The sequence below is a fragment of the Geospiza fortis genome, unplaced genomic scaffold (assembly GCF_000277835.1).
Source record: "Geospiza fortis unplaced genomic scaffold, GeoFor_1.0 scaffold121, whole genome shotgun sequence".
NCBI classification, from domain to species: Eukaryota; Metazoa; Chordata; class Aves; order Passeriformes; family Thraupidae; genus Geospiza; species Geospiza fortis.
In genome coordinates, this window is record NW_005054346.1 from 1,107,779 (window position 1) to 1,125,446 (window position 17,668).

Here is a 17,668-nt window from a genome sequence, read left to right on the forward strand (position 1 = left end):
GTCCTGCCGCAGAGGCTTCCGTCCTGCGCTCCTGTGGCGTCGTGAGGGAAGCGGAGCCAGGGGTTCGGGGCTGTTCCCTGCAGAGATGGTGTCGCTGCTGCCACGCATCGAGCGGCTCTCGTCGCGGGTGGTGCGGGTGCTGGGCTGCAACCCGGGGCCCATGACCCTGCAGGGCACCAACACCTACCTGGTGGGCTCCGGGCACAGGTACCGAGCCGTCTCGGAGAACGGGGCAGGGCGCGGCGCGCCAGGCTCCGCTGCCCCGGGGCCCTGTGCTGCTCGAGAGGCCGCCACCGGCCTGTTCCCAAATCCCTTAGTCAGCGCTAAAAAGAGGAAAGAAACCGTACAGCGTTACATTGGAGGAGATAGTGCCCGTGCGCGGCTTGGGCGGGTCGGATATGGAGTCTGGTCCGGGCGACCCTTGGGCCGAGGCCGGGAATTCGGTGAGGGAAGCGGGCGTGTGCCTCAGGTACTAAACAGTGGCTGCTGCCACTTGTCGTGGAGTTGGAAATGTGTAGTCTACATTTATTAGTTATTCCACTTTTTAAGTTGTTATGCTGCGGGGCTGGAATGCCAGAAGGCAAAAGGTGTTGCCTGGATATGGAGACATCCATTATTGCTAAATTTCTTTAAGCACTTAATTGGAGTGAGGCTCACATGATTCTTAGAAACTTGTTTAACTGTCCAGGTCTTAGGCACAGTTTCATAAGACTAAGTAAAATCTGTTGGTTTATTTTATTAATATTACTTGGCTGTTACATGAACACTCCTTATTCTCTGGTGTGTGTCTCTCCCTCCCTTTTTTGTGATCCATGTGTAGAAGAGTCCTTATTGACACTGGAGAGCCAGCTATTCCTGAATATATCAGCTGTTTAAAGCAGGCACTGTCAGAGTTCAACATCGCCATTCAAGAAATTTTAGTGACACACTGGCATCGTGATCATACTGGTGGAATACCTGATATCTGCAAAAACATTCCAAGTGGTAGGCCAGAAGTTTCAGATATTGCTGAAAATGTTAAATACATGGCAAGAAAAACACTGACTGAATGCTTCTGTGCAAATCAACTAGATTATTATTCTGGAATTGCTGTATAAATGATAGGCAGCCATATTTCATGATTCTGCTGCAGTGTGTGGATTGAGAGCAATGAATAATCTGACTGTAATAGTTGTAGTACTACAGGTTTTCTTCAATACCTGTGCATACTTTTATAGTGAATTTCTTATGTATGAATAATGAAAACCTAGATTGCTATCAGCATGATACTAAGAGATGTGAGAAAAACTTGAAAAACTGCTTCTGTTTTACTTGGACAGCAATGATAAATTTATTGTTATTTTCACTTTTGTAAAAACAAATAGCTTGAATTGTAAAAAGAAGCATACATAACTTTGGGATTCCTTACAGGAGCCCATTAGTAGTTGCTGACAAATTCATAGGCCTCAGAGCACGAAGGGAAAGCAGTAGGGCAGTGTGCAAGTAAAGTCTGACCTAAAAATGTGTATTCCATGTTGATAAACAGTAAGAGGCATTTCTGTGTTGGCATCTGAGAAGAGAATAAGCAGTATGGATAATGTGGTAATTCTTAACATTGTTGGACTTTGTCACGAGCTTTGTCACAGGCTTAATTTTGTAATGTTGCCAGGTGCTTATCTGCAATGAAGCTTGGGCACTACTGGAAACAATTGGTGTCTTGGTGAGGATTTTTGGGCTTGCCAGCCTATCAGTGTGGTTGTAAACACTAGCAAGGGATATGAATGCCTTTCTGGGTTCCTATCTGTAGCTGTTCCAGTCAAGGTGTTTGCATTTTATGCACTGTTCAGAATGATAAAAGCTGAGAGAAGTTGCAGGTCAAAAAGTCTTCATCCAATTTTAGACAAATGTTGAATGATGCTTCTGTGAATCATAAAGCAAAATACGAGGGCCAAAATCTTAGTGGCATTGTAAAAACTTGGGGGAATTGGCTCATGAGTCAAGAAGGAATATTTGTGAATGAGGGCCAAAATCGTAGTGGCAACTGGGGGAGTTGGTTCATGAGTCAAGAAGGAATATTTGTGAAATATAATAATTACTGAACTTTATTAATTTCATTTGAGATTTTTTTGCAACTTCAAATTTGTCACTGGTGCAGAATGCTGTATTCAGGATCAGTGGCTTTCACTGTTTAGTGGTTTTGGCTCTGGAATAAGGCTGCTCTACAAATATAAAGTTACTTTAGAGAATTTGGGTTTTTTTAGTTTTATATTCATACTGTGTGATAATTAATAGTACTTATTCAAAAAGTCACCTGTCTGTGGAATTACCTTTATTAGTGACAAATTCAAAACATCATTTTCTTATTTTTCCTTAAATATCAGACTCGGAATACCGCATATGTAAGCTCCCTCGTGTCCCTCACTGTGAAGAAACCATAGAAGGAGGACATAAATATTTTTATCTCAAAGATGGAGATGTGGTAGAGACAGAGGGAGCCACACTCAGGTAACCATGAATTTCTTCAAGTTCTTTTTTTCTTCCGAATTCTGTCATGTACATGCATCCTAATTACTAATGATTGCCAATCCATACATCTAATCTTTTCAGCACTTATGCATGTAGACTTCCTATCATGATCCAGCAGGATATGTTGATACAAAGACATTGTTTTTATGAATTAGAATTATCAGAAATTAGCCTTTGGATTTTGTCTTTAGACTCAGCAGAGAAATTAACAATATTTCCCTAAAAAACATTTTCTGCAGGAAAATCGAATAGTATTTTTCATATTTTCTCATCACTCTTACATGATTAGTTACTTTTAAAATTGTGGAAGTCTATAGTAGTCTGGCTGGATTATTTAGTATGCCTTTCTTTTTACTTTAAAAATACATCTCTAGGAGACTCTAAAACATTTAATACTTAAAATGTTACATTTTAGACCTCGAACCTGTGAGGTTCTTGTAGGGTGCCAGTTTTGGAGGACTTCTTTCCATGGCGTGTACTGTCTGTAATGTTTGTCTGAATGAGTGTGAAACAGAAAGCTACTGTGCCTCATGGAAGCACACACAGAATAAAAAGGTCTGACCATTCTGTTTTCAGACTCCTTTCACTAACAAGGCATTATTCTTATAAGGACAAAGTTTGCTTGTTTTCCTCATTTTAGATGGGAACTATATCCCACTTATAGACTGTGTCACTTGGTTGATTGCAAGAAAAAAAACCTTTAAAAAGAAAAGGGGTATGTTTTGTCCAAAAGCATTTTATTTTATTTTATTAGTGTAAAAATAGAAGTAAAAAGCATTTTATATTGCATACTGAAGACCTTTCACTGCCCTAAGTGGCCCATGTTTGGACAAAAATTTGGAGATGGAAAATATTTTTTTTTAATTTCAATCCAACTGAGTCAAGGATTAGCACATTTTGAAGTTTGGGATTGTGGAGGACCAGGCATAGGCATGTTTTGTCTCAGACATTCTGACATGTGACAGGAAAGTTATGATTGGCAGGGAGAGTCCCCTGGAGGAGGAACAGCATGGTCCTGAGCCAGCTGCCTTTTCTGCCTTCAGATTCACAGTGCCTCCACCAGTCCCTCACCCCAGCTTGGAGCCTGGAGGGCTCAAACAGGCTGGCTGTGCTGGTGTGGGAGTTGGGAGCTTGTTGAGGGGTGTTGTAAAATACAGGGCTTGTAGCCAACACCTGTGAGAAGTCTGTTGCAACTTTTGGGAGCTTGTTGAAGTGTGTCCTCGAAGTGAAGGGCTTCTTAGCCAGCATTTCTGAGACCAAATAGTGGGCTAGTTTATACCTGAAAGCATGGGAGTTCCCAGACACATGGTCTGGTGTTCTTGTTGATCCTGAAGAGAATTTATAACATCACAGCCCTTATGGGTGGGTTGTAACAGGGGTAATGCAGCCAAACTTTATGGTTGATTAAAAGCAGGTATTCTCACCTGGATTAATTCAGTAACCACTTCAAGGATACTCCTAGACCTGCCACTGGTTCCAAAACTGCAGTATCTGCATGTTAAATTTTAGTTAATAACTGTCAGGTTTTCAAGGTGTGCCCCAGCAAGGGAGCAAGACATGCTGGTACACCTCTCCACACACTGTCTGGTGTTCTCTTTCTGCTATTTTTTCATGTTAGTGGTTTGGCTTCCTGGTGAAATTTCATCAAGAACTGAAGGACACCATGTCCCAAAGGTGAGCCAATCAGCTTGATTTTGATGTTGCCTCCACAGGGCAATGGCTCACCTGCTTTCTCCTGAGCTCAGTATTCAGTAGGAGCTGGAAGTCATTGCAGCACATGATGCTGCACTCGTGGTCTCTCAGCCCTGCAGCAGCTTGGCTGGGAGCTGTTTAGCCTTGCCATGTACACCACACTTGGCACCAGCTCTGTCAGTTCCTGATCACTGCTTTAATGCATCTGCCATTAACGAGAAGGTTCTAATGAATATCAGCAGTGATGCTGATTGGAGTTTTGTTACTTTCAGTCCGCATCAGCCGCAGCATAAGGCCTTTCTGCTTTTCAGAAATCATCATGAAAGGCCACCCCAGTGCAGCTCCTTGGCAGCTCAGGTTGCCATATGCTCTATGCATACCCACTGTCCCTTTGCTGCGTGCTATACACTGCTTGTCCAAGCTGTGGGTCCTTAATCCTTACCATGCAGGTGTTTAATGACCTACACATAGAACAGCTGAAAGACCATGGTTCTCTGTATTTGACAGCTGTGCTCCACTGTGCTATGGGGCTTTCAAGGAAAAATACATTTTTGGAGGCTGAACTTTATCCGGGTCAGGTTCAGAAGTTTGTAGTTCATTTCTAAATGAAAGATATCATCCTTACCCTCCTTCCAAAGTACAGCATGTATGTCAAGAACTTCAAGTGTTTCAATCTGGAAATAACATGTCAATTTTATTTTTTAAAGGTTCAGAATAATGCTCTCTATAACAGAAATTTAGCATGGCTAGTCAGCTCCTTTAATGCACTTGTATTACAGTGTGTCATGTAAGTAAAAGCATGCTAGAGATGATTTGTGTTCTCTAGATGGTATAAGAAAATGGATTTGGATTAGGCAAAGTGATACCTATTTACATCAACTTTTTAGCCTTTTTTTGGTGAGTTTTTTCTTGTTCTTGTTATGGGCTGCTTTGCAAGTGTATTATATTACCATAATTTGTTCTGGCTTCAAAAATGAAGTATATATGCTGTATAAAAAACATATGCTTTTTTTGTTCTTTGAACAGAGTTTTATATACACCAGGACACACTGATGATCATATGATTTTACATCTAGAAGAAGAAAATGCTGTATTTTCGGGTGACTGTATTTTAGGGGAAGGAACAACAGTAATAGAAGATCTGTCTGATTACATGAAGACTTTGAAAAAGTTGTTAGAAATGAAACCAGATTTGATTTATCCAGGTAAGTGGTTTTGGTTTTAACTGCTCCTATTTACTGTGTAATTTTGTAAAAATCTCCTCTAAGAATTTGAAAACCATTATTACAATCAAACATCACTCCTGATGTAACTCAATTTAATAAACAGTAAGCTAAGCTGACTTTGTCATGGTGGTTTGCAAAACTTGAAAATTTTCAGTGATAGGTATCTTTCCTTTCTTAAATTTCTCTGTTTCAGGGTGGGTCTTATTTTTCTGTGCATAAAGACTCCAGGATCCATGATCTTTCACTGTTGGAATCTTACAGCAGATTTAATTTTCTTATATTACTCTATTCCTGTGCTTGAATGTTATCCTGGAAGAAAAAAAATTATAGTTGTTTTATTCCCCAATACATTGTCAATGTGAGTAACCTAGTAATGTTTTCTGAGAGTTGTGTGTCCTTGGCAGTAAAGATTAATCACAAATTCATCTTGGAAAGCTGCAGAACTGTAAAGTGGTAGTCTTAGTAAATGATTTAGGTTCAATTTGAACAAGAACCAGGAGGCCAAAAATGTTCTAAAAATAAGTTGCCTGTTCATTCAGTCTGTGGATTTCCTTTAATTCTTTTCCTCTCTCTCCTTCAAATATTGGGAATGTATTTACTTTTCATATATACCACATGTCTGTTTGACAAGACTACATTTTAAGAATTCATTATGTAACTACACTTTAAGCTTCTCATTTGCTTTTTCAGAGCTACATCTCAGGATTTTTTCTGACTTTTTCCATTTCATCTTCAACTTGTCATTCCAAACTACTGTATCTATGTTCTCAGTTGTGCCTTTTTCCATTAGCCATCTATGTTTAGCCTACTCTCTTGTGTTTACTCTTAAAATAGCCTTCTTTTGAAGTATGTATCCTTTAAGATCTCAGAAAAAAATGCTGTTTAAGAAAAGCATTCTTACATATTTCATAGATGTGGAGGTTGATGTAGACAGAATAGTGACTTGGTCATATTTATTGACTTAACTAACCAACTTAACTGACTTAGCTAACCATTAAAACTAACAATTTTTTAGCCTCCAGAATCTCAACCAAATCTTTTACTTTCTTTCTTTCTTAATACCTGCAAAACGCAGTCTGCTCCTCTAACTGAAGGAACCTTCCAAACCCCATATATGAAGGAAGGCCTTCCAAAACCCCATATATGTCAAATTCTGTTTGGTTTATCAATTTTATCTGTTGTATTTCACTCTGTTCTTAATGGTTTTGTATCTAGGTTACACATTCACCAAGGCTGAACATTGTGCTCTTTATTTGGAAGTGTTTGCTACTGTTTTAACTTGCAGTTAGGAAGCCAGTCTGACATAATGCATTTTCAGTGATGATAGCTAAGTATTGAGATGGTTTGGAACTAACTTTCATTTTTCATCAGCATACCACAAAATGTACATGCAGTTGTGCAAAAAGTGCTATTGCCCAATCAGAACAATTGTTGATACTGTTTGGTATGGCTACAGCAGAAGTAGTTTCCTTTATCAATATATTCTATATAAGTCAATCACTCTGTGCTGCAGTATTAGGTCTTCATAGTTCTTGAACTGTTTCCTCCACCAATGCTTTAGCACTCGTGGTAGCCTCAGAATTGCACGAATTTTTGTAACAAACCGACTGCTGGCTACCTGAGAGTAGGTCAATTTTGTCAATCCTTCCCCTTCTATGTTTCTTTTTTAATTTAATGTGGGAATGACTTGGGCACAATGCTCATGACATCTAATTACAGGTAATATTTGATGAGAATCCTTGGAACAAGAAAAGGGCATTTTAGTCAGCAGAGGGCTCCCCATCCTGTAATAATAAACAATTTACCTTGGTAATGCAGAAAAAATGGTACCAGAATTAGGAATTTGTGGAAGATTTCATGACCCAATTTTTTTCTTCACTTCTGTGCTTTGTGCTGTAATTTGAAGTAAAAGAATCTCACACTTCCCAATGTGTTATGAGGAAATAATATGAATCTGTCTGAAATTAAAGCTGAATTCATGGAAAGACAGTCATATTTTGAGTGTGCTTTTTATATGCTCAGAAACTTTTTACTTTTATTCAGGTATTAATCCATTTATTCGTTAATAAATAAATAACTGTACTGTTGTCCCTGAAAAATGATGGATGGGAAAGTTCCACATCTGGATTTAGTTTCAAGCTTTCTGAGATCATTTTCATGTACATATATGCATATACAACAGCTACAGATCAGTCCCTTTTACTTTGCAAAATTTCAGATTCTGGCATTGGTCTTGTAGTCTAAGTCAATTAAATCACTTGGAAGAGTAGGGCCAGGTTTTAAGAATGCCTTGTGATTCCATGTGCAACCCTTAATTTTGATTACTCCAGTGAGACTTCTGTCATTAGAGAATGCAAGAGACTGGACAGTTAACATTACAGTCTCTGTTTCTATATCTTACTATGTTTTTTATAAAAAAACTTGAAATTTTTGGGTGTATAAATGGTAACAGTAGAGATATTGTTATACTTGTAATTTATTTTGTAAGGAAAATAGCTTCATATTAAATATGTTTGAAATCATTAAATATAAATGCATATGCCAGTATAGCTTTGTTTACACATTACATACCTTGTATTTATAATACTTACTTAAACAAGGTGAGTTTCAATGTATACTTAGTAATTTCAAACATACTGAAGTGAGTAAGTTGAGATGTATAAATATTTTGACTTAAGGAAGAGTAGATTCCTTTGACACTTCAGTTCAAAACATGAAAAATCAGTTGCTCTTTTTCTATAAACTGCTTGTCATCAGGGAAAATAAGCTTTGATTTTAAAAGCTTAAAAATTAAAAACCCATTTAATCAATAAACACAAAAGTACAAGTAAAGAATTCGGTGATTTTTTAATAGTTAGAGAACCTCAAATGAAACTGTTTTTGATGATATCAAATAACTTCTAAAAGAAAGCTATGGCCTTTTACAGTAGTTTCTTTTCTGCTAATTTTATAAATTACTTAGACTTTGCACTCAGAGGGCAGAGCTGAAAGTTGCTGCTGCTACTTCAGGTGAGTTGTACAGGCAAAGAAATAGGAAACCTTATATTTTATTAAAAAGCATGTGATGAATGTGTGTGCAAGTCAATTCCTCTATAAATAACACAATAAGTTTAATTTCTATGCATGTACTCTCATGGCTGAACAATATTTTCTCTGTCATTTTAATATACCGTGAGACAGGATTTGATTTTTCATAAAGGTTAGTGCTTTATCAATTAAGCCTTTTCATAATGTGATTCAAAGACCTTTAAGTAAGTTGAACATTTCTGATCTGCCACAGTCAGTCCAGGAACAAATATGTTTTGCTTATTAACCAGCCAGACTTAAAATGATCCACCTATAACTTTCCCTTTGCCTTCCATTTTTCCTGCCCTGACACATTCCAACTGCCTCACTTACTTGTTTTCTATTCATTTTTTTAATCATACTCACAACAGTGTTTTTAAAGGCATAACCTAGTGTGAAGATTTGTTTGGGAAAATTACCTGTCCCAATTAAAGATGTCACCTTGATGTTTGCTCCCCAGCAGGACGGGAGGTACAGTAGTACCTGAGTCCTTTGCATCAGCCATTATTGTTCAAAGGGCAGTATCAGTTTAAATCATTAGTGCCAATATCCTTTGGGGAGAGGAAGATGGGCAAAGAGAGATAATACAGTAATCTAAATCTCATCTTTTAAATCTGTTCAGCAGTGAACTCCTTTCCTTTTTTCTAATGGCCTAAAGTAGTCTTCCATTGCTTTCCTTATTCCATCTGAAGTATTCCCTTTTCCCCGTTCAGACTTTTAATATCCTAATTTATCCTTTCCATCTTAATGCTTTGCAGATGCAGACTGTAATACAGACATTCAGATCTTTTTCTCATGGCTTTTAAATCTACTAGAGTTTACATAAGAATGTTTCAATTATTCAATAGCATACTTAATTACAAATGTAAGTAATAGTGCTCTGGTACATGTGTTTTGATTTTTAGGTCATGGCCCAGTAGTACGTGATGCAAATACTAGGATCCAAAACTACATTTCTCACCGCCTTGCACGTGAACAGCAAATTCTGAATGTTTTCCAGAAGAATACTGGGAAATCTTTTACATCCTCAGAGCTTGTAAAGATGGTATACAAGGTAATTGTTGATCAAAAGTTTTTAGATCAAACTAAAGAAAATTGAGGTTAGGTTCATAAAACTTGTATGTATCAGTAATGGTCTTTGAGTAGTAAAAATCATGGTGGCTCTTTGAAAGAGATAAAAAATATTTCTGCCTATTCAGGGTTCAATTATGACTGTGCTTTTAAGCACTTGTTTAAGCACTTAATTGGAGTGAGGCCCACATGATTCTTAGAAACTTGTTTAACTATCCAGGTCTTAGGCACAGTTTCATAAGACTAAGTAAAAATTAAATTTTAGTGCTTGGTTCAAAGTGAAAGGTATGACATGACTGTTGGTTGTGGATTTCCCAAAGTGTATTTGGAGTCTCCTGAAGAATGGTTGAAAACTTTGTGTTCTTGATTTATCAGTCTGCAGGAGGTTACAGATGAACTGCAGTTCCCCAGCGCAGAGAAGGATATTGGAGCTCAGATGTTGGATAGCTTGTATGTGTCTTTAGACTGGTGTTACATCCTTCATGTAACCTCTGCAATTTTTCCCTGTGGTGTGGGGTTACGCTCTTAACAAGTAGAGATAAGAGATACAGTATTTCTGCTTGGGAGGAAGATGTCAAAGTTGCCAATGGCTGTGGCTTGGGAACAGGTCTGTAACAGCTCCGCAGCTCATTTTTCGTGGTTCACCTTTAGGATGGTAGAGCTGGAGAGGAAGATTTTGAGCAGATGTCATGCAATCATAGAATGGTTTGGGATGGGAAAGGTCCATCCCCCCTTCAGCAAGACCAGGTTGCTCAAAGCCACATCCACCTTGTCCTTAAACCCTTCTAGGGATGGGACATCTGCAGCTTTTCTGGGCAACAGGTGTTACTGCTTTTTACATAACGAGCATTGAAGAATTGTAAGAAATATTTTATCCTCCTGAAGCTGTTACATTTTTTTATTGTTTACTCACAGACGCTATTTGCTACAGGATACTTAAACCTATGCAAATGTTGTCATGGAATAGAAGGGATAGTTATCTGTGGAGAAATGCATCATAAATTTGTCTTTAAAAATACTCAGCTACACTGACAACCCAGGGCAAACCAAGCTCAGAGGAGGAGTGCTGGTCAAAGTTTTCATCACACAAATGTATAATGCAAAAACCGAGCAAAGTAAACAAAAATGTGTTGTTAGACTGCCCATTTAACTGGCGTAAAATTGATTTACTCATCTTAGTTTCCTGTTGTTACATAACTAAATGTTCCCATACTGATTCAGAAGAGGAAAATCTGTAGTAATAAACCACTGCTTCCATATATTGAAAAAAATAGTTGATGGATATTTAAACAAATACAAAATGCATATTTTTTGTTCCCATTAGGAAATCCCTGAGAATTTACTTCCAGCAGCAGAACATAACCTCCTAGTCCACTTGAAGAAGCTGGAAAAAGAAGGAAAAGTGTGTAAGTTGTGGATGGAGGGTGGAAGGAGGGTCATTCTCATTTTGAACTTCTATGCATTATTTCTCATATTATTTTAGTGCGTTATTTCTAGGGGAAAAAATTGCAATTTTTTGCAGTAGCTGTCCATCAGACAAATTAAAGTAGAGTAATACACAGAATGGTTGTACAGTATTCACAAACTTTTTACTAAGTATTTGAATGGTTAGAGCTCAGATTGCTGCAATGCATATCCCTTTAAATTTTTATTTAAAACATACCATAGAATACATTCCTAATGCTAGCATTTATACCTTCTTGTATTTTCTGAAATTCATACCTAAATATGCATGTATGTAGCATTTTATGGGTTTACATTTAAGTTTCTGCCCATGCTAAATATTTTGCATATTTTTGTGTGTGTGTGTGCTACAGAGATGGTTAAAATCATGCAGTCTAAATTTTTGCAATTACTGATTAGTACAGTACCTAAGTAGAGCTGCTGTATTTAGTTTAGTGTTTTTACGTTGTGCCTTTACTCTAAGTGAACAAGGTGAAATTTTGTTTCTGTAATGGCATGTGCATATGGAAACATTACTCAGCCAAAGCTTAGGAAAATATTTCTTCCTGTACAATACATGACTGCACTCAGGACTGTCTATTTATAAGCAAATAATTACATGAATTTACAACTGTTGCAGATTTTCTAACCTGAATTACCATTTACTAACCTGAATTACAACATGAAATTAGTGTATTTTTTTCAGCTTAGACCCTCTGTTTATCTTACCGGTAGAATGTCTACTAGGTACTAACTGAACAATTGAGACTGAATTTTTGTAATAATAATAACAACCTGCTTTTTATTCAAGGAAAATAGACTAGAGTTACAGTCATCACTGAAGTTCAGAAAATGTTCTCTTTGGGCTTATTTTGTGCGGAATGCCATAGAAACTTTACCAGCATGGTACTTACTGCACCAGCTTTTCAATATTGTCTCAATTCTTGGTTATTAACATACATCATTGATCTATACATTTCTCCAATTTTGTGCCACCAGATTCAATAAGGGCATGAGGTGCTGTTGACTGTTTATCCCTTCTTTTCACTCTCAAAGTAGTTCAAGCAACAACATTTTCTGTTGAGATCAAATAGTGGATAAATTGACTTTTTCTTTAAAGGTAGTCTTCCCTACAAGAGTGTCTTCATTTTGAATGCCCAGGAAATAATTTCGTTGCGTGAGCTACTGACTTAGGGGTTTGTTTTCTCAAAACCACTCCTTTCATGTTTACCGAACAAAAATAACTCAGTTTTTCTCAGAAATCACATTTCAGTTTTGAAGAGAGAGCAGATACAGTCATGCATCTGTTCACAAAGTATCAACTAAACTACTTGAAATTATGAGAAAGCTTAAATAACTAGAGGAGATGCTAGTCAGAATAATTATTTGGACTCTCCTACTCCAGTTGGAGGCCCTTGATTCAGATGTGTCTTGCTTTCCTAGAACCACAAGATGTGCTCTTTGACATCTGTTTTGTTTTTTAAACTTGAATTTTGGGGTAGAGAAAAGTGAGAAGCAATCTCATCAGAGCACTTGGGGTTGCTGAATTTTTAAATACAAGCTTAGGCCTATGGTACATGCTTAATATCATGTGACCTTTACCCATTTTTCAGTTCAAATTAAGGGTATCTGTTGAGGAAGACTGATTCTGTTGATTCTGAGCATGTAGCATACAAATGCTTGTGTACTCATGGTACTTGCTCATTTGATTTTAATATCCTTTGATGCCCTTTCCACATATTCCAAGACCTTGCAGTATCTCAAGTTTTGTTCTCATTATGGAGGACTTGAGCTGTAGACATAACACTGTCTTGCTTAATTTTCTCCAAACGTTTTTCCAAAGGAACATCTTGTCAGTATCAATAATGAATGTGACAGGCATATTACAACCTTACAAGTGAGTTACTCACTGTAAATGATGGCCATATGCTGCCTGCCACAGTCATTAATTACCCACTCAGTAGTAGGGATTGCAGATTTTGTGGGTACATAGCTTCTATAAGTGCAATTGGGAGCGACACTGCCTCTTAATTCAAACAAAAATGTTGCTCTTCTTACTTCAAACAAAAATAATTTCTTGTAAGCAGGAGTGTGGCACAATGCACACGTGTAAGCTTTATCCCATGGTTGGATATACATAATTTGGTCATTGTTTCATTTCATAGCTGATGAAGAGATAAAAATAATTTATCTATTCTTCATTTAAGAGCACAGGATTTTTCCATCTAAAGGTTATAAATTTCAGAAAATGCAACAAGCACTCTACTAGCTCAGATTTCTTAATACCTAGAAAGTTTAATATACCAAACTTTAAATAACTAGAGGATTATTAAGACCTTTTCATTAGTCACTCTTTATGCTGCTAGGTTACATTGTGAAATAGTTAATGCTTATCACCTTCAATTCAAACTGAACACTGGCATGAAGGAAAGTATTTCATTAGTTTTAATAATAAATGTCACGTGTAGACATTCATGTACAGGTTAAGTTTGGGATAATCTAATGTTTATAAATAAAATCTAAGTATTGGTTTGTAACTAATTTGGTTTCTTTTTCTTAACAGTACGTGATGAAACTCCCAGCTTCAGATGGAAAAACAATTTATAAGTTAGGCAAGATTGCCCAGGAATATATTTAATCTGCATGGTTGCTGTATGAAAAATCATAACAATGAGCTGCAACTATATGTAAAATAAAAACGAATTTTATTTGGTTTTTAAAAAGGTGGTAACAATTTTAAAGCAATGTTGCGGTAAATTAACTGATGTTTTTCACATTCTACTTTATTAGAATTTTAAAATACCCTGGTGGGTACTGAGTTAATAAAATGAAATGAGTGTGAAGAATTGAATCCTACCTTTGTTATAAAGTGCTGGGTTTTATCATTGGTGGCAAAAGAACAAATAGCAAGGTCTTATAAAGTTAACATTATAGTATCTTAAAGCAATATTATAAACCAAATAAATCATATCTATAACAGAAATCTCTAGTAAAAAAAACAGAAAATATGTTATTGTAAACCTGGTTTCACCTGCTTGTGCTTCTCAAAAAGTGATTTTCTAATAAGTTATCTGTACATTCTAAAAAACCAAGTTATTTTTGTTAACAGGTGTAATACTGGGATTTATGTTCCTTTTCTAACTCAGCTGACTGTGCTTGTCTTTGCTGGTTGCTCAGTGCAGAAGGTTTTAACAAACACTGAAAGTAATTCTAGACTTTTGGGTTTTTTTGGTGGAAACACCATTTCTATGGAATTCATTCAAAGGATTCATTAATTTTAACTAACAAGTGTCAAAAAATGCATGGAGTTGGAGCAGACTCTTAAAGTCTTTGTAAGATTCTGCACGAATGTGATTTAAAAGCTGTATAAATGGAGGTATGTATTACATGCCATATGAAGTTCTGCTGTTAATCTACTTAAAGTAGAAATATTTTAACTAAAAGGTTGTATTTGGTTGAAAAATACTGTACAGTGTATTAAAATATGATCAGAGATTAATTTAAACTGCAAGTTCAGTTCTCTGTGAACCTTCCACTTGCAGAAAAGGACATAAATATTTGCATTACTTTGTCTATTCAAAGTGTGTGACATTTGATGATATATACATTTCTTATAGTATTACTCAGCCTTAAAAAACAAAAGCAGATCTGAGATGTTTGAAAATACCAAGGACAAATATATGTCTTTGAAAACCTTTGACTGTTCAGTTTTGTACTCTCATTTGTGAAACATGCATAGAGTTTGGGTACTTAAGGCATGTCTTAATAATTGACATTATTTTATGAAGTTGATGGCATTTGTTCTGATCAGCTGAGACAAATTCAAAGCAAAAATACTTACAGGAATAGCAACCCAAAACTGAAATCATATTCTGAGGTAGTAGGCAGACCCCTGAAGAAGAGAAATAATTACTTTCTGTAAAAATGATGCTTCTTGTAAACTTCATTGATCTGAAATTTGGCCAGATCATGACACATGCTCACTTTTAACTTTTTCTGCAGTGTCATTTTGAGGTCTTTCTGAGGTCTGATAGGTTTCCTTCCTATTGTATTTTCTATTTACTTATATTTTGCCAGACACTTTTTATCTGTTCCTCCAACAAAGTTTTTTTTTCTTCAATTCCTTTTGAAATAATTACTCAGTTTTCAAATGGACTTCTTCACACTAATAATTAGTTTTCCTGTAGCTATTCCATTAATTTATAGTTACCTTTTCCATTGTTAGGCATAGAAACATAATTATCACAGCTTTTTTGAAAAGGATAAAACAATAATTCATATGCTCTGGATGGTGTCATTTTGCTTCAAGTGAAATGAAAGTTTCCTGTCATGAGGCCTGAGAACCTAAGACAGCAGGAAACTGGTATGAAGAGGTGGTGTCTCATTACTTTTCTGAGCTAAAGAAGAAATCTAATGTCACTTAATGATTTTCTTGTTTTACTATAAATTTTGAAATACATGGAAATGGCTTTAGAATTCGCTTAAAGAATTGTTGGGACTTGCAGGTGGTGAAGAAAGCAAGAGAACACAAATAGAAAACTCCATGTTCTGTGCTGTGCTGCAGGAAATGCCTGACATCTTCAAAAAAACAAGGAAAAAGGCTGTTTAACCAGACTAGTCATTAATGATTGTATATGGTGTCTTTGGAATATTAATAGCAGAAATTGCACTGTTACTAAGATGTATATATAATAAATTATACTTGGCTGTGGCATCTTGAAAAAGTCTCAAGGCTCCTTGTTATGTCAAATGGAATGTTTATTTTTAGAAGGTGACAATGTAAGATATGCCATGTATGTACAAAAAGGGGGATTAGCCCTCTCACAAAAATGTGTTCATCTGTTGAGAATGCATTAGAAGTTACAAATGAAAAGAGGGAAGGGGGCTATTTCTGTCTTAACAGGTTAGAAGGGCTAATACCTGGGATAACTTTCTAAACAGCTGGGGACAGAAGGAAGCACAAACCATGTTTCCAGCCTTCCTGCCAGCTAATTTCAAGATCCTGTCTTGAGAAGCAACATCATTTATTACATTTAACACTTAGACATTTGGTGTTAGGTATCATCTTTTTTAAGTTTTCCATTCTGTTACTTGCTGATTTGCTTGTTTATATTTGTTTTAAAATATTGTTCTTGGTTCTCTCTCCAAGCATGCTTAAATTCAGGAAAGGTTCCCAAATAGAAAGCTGTTTGTGTCTTGTTGCTGCAGGTGTCATAATACGCTGCCTGCTGAAGTCGCCATAATTTTGCCACCCGAAACGCTGTATTTGGTTTGGTTGGGAAGGTTTTGGGACACACATGCACATGATGGTGGCTTCTGTGATAAGATGCTACAAACTCCCTCTGACTCAGATTGTGGAGAGCTTCCTTCCTAAATAATGTGATGAGTTTGGAGCCTAGTGTTGGAAAATACGGATGTCTGGAAAGAAACATGGCAAACAGACCAGCCATCCATGGCAGGCAGCAGACTGAGGGCTGACCATCCCACTTTGCCTGAAGTGCCATACAAAACTTCATGTGGCAGAAAAGGAGATTCCTGATAAAAGGAAGGTGTGGAAACCTCAGGTGAGGCAACAGGATGCCTTGTTTTCCATTTACAGTGTACCATCAGAATAAACACAGAGCCAAGCTGAAACTGAGGGCCTGTATGACAGGATATCTAGCCAGGCACTTGCTGATTAAAGCTTGAGGAAAGCATGTCTTGTCCCACTTAAGTCCTGTTTGTTATGTTCTGTGGAGATGAGATGACCTGATTTCTTTTAAGCCTGAGGTGGGAAATAGATGCAAACTTATATTGCAAAATGGCATCCAATTTTTATTCCAATCCAGTGTATTTCACAGGTACAGTATGTTCCATCCATGACTATACTGTATGCAGTCAGGGATATACTTTCACATTGATATTGTTGAAATAATGTCCTGCTTATTTACATTTGCACAATACTGGTACACTCAGGGGATTAAGGCATTTCTAGAATACAAAACATCTTGGGACTAAAATATGAATGCTCCTTCTGTTTAAACTTAAAAAAAATCCAGCTGTGAAAGGAAATTTTTCTATAGCTTTTTCTGTATTTTAAGTGTCCTAGATCATATCCAGATGATCTCGTTATAAATTAAATATAGCTGTCTCGTTATAAATTAATAGAAAATCTGTGAGCATCTACACAGCTGATGAAGAAGGTGTTTCATAGTTGAAAAACCTGGTCTTACACTGATCAATCAGTTCCATGAGTCACTGCTCCATACAGTTTGAAGGAATCAACCTTTTTAAAACGGCTCACACAATTCATTTGGTGCACATTCTCAATTTTGGCAAAGCAGCACCAAACAGCTACACCTTAATTTCTTGCCCGGTATTCATTCATAAGCTGCCGGCAGCAAAAGCCATTATGACAGCACTAAATTTCAGCTATAAATTAGTCAGTTTCTTTATATTTCTTTTCCATATATCCACTGGGAGTATCTGCCTAACAGAAGCTTTAACAAATACAGACAGCACAAATTTTGTGAGGGTTGAAAGACCCCTGAATTCAGCCTGGATCAGCGTTCATTTCTGAGACCTCTTCGTTCGTCGTTTTAACCTGACAAGAGCCTTCTTTTACTGGGTTGGGTATTTTTGCTGGGCCGGTGCACAGCGCGGGCTTCCGGCTACCGCCAGCAAGT

General features: G+C 36.9%; 1 protein-coding gene across 2 annotated transcripts; it reads left to right on the forward strand.

Moving 5' to 3' along the window:
* The first annotated feature begins 6 nt into the window (after positions 1-6).
* Positions 7-15,727, forward strand: LACTB2 (lactamase beta 2). Of its 2 annotated transcripts, none has more exons than XM_005423028.2 (7): positions 7-207; positions 821-984; positions 2,361-2,484; positions 5,224-5,402; positions 9,395-9,543; positions 10,885-10,966; positions 13,567-15,727. In XM_005423028.2, the coding sequence occupies exons 1-7, from the start codon at positions 86-88 to the stop codon at positions 13,608-13,610; spliced, it is 864 nt and encodes a 287-aa protein (XP_005423085.1). In that variant the 5' UTR covers positions 7-85; the 3' UTR covers positions 13,611-15,727. The 2 variants fall into 2 exon arrangements, with proteins under 2 accessions (XP_005423085.1, XP_030914518.1); XM_031058658.1 differs by having other exon boundaries at positions 10,885-10,962.
* Positions 15,728-17,668: the final 1,941 nt, after the last annotated feature.

Coding starts and splice junctions, on each gene's coding strand:
- LACTB2 (XM_031058658.1), top strand. CDS start 86: ATGGTGTCGCTGCTGCCACGCATCGAGCGGCTCTCGTCGCGGGTGGTG. Junction 5,403..9,394: donor ACCAGATTTGATTTATCCAG/GTAAGTGGTTTT, acceptor TTTGATTTTTAG/GTCATGGCCCAGTAGTACGT. Junction 9,544..10,884: donor TTGTAAAGATGGTATACAAG/GTAATTGTTGAT, acceptor TGTTCCCATTAG/GAAATCCCTGAGAATTTACT.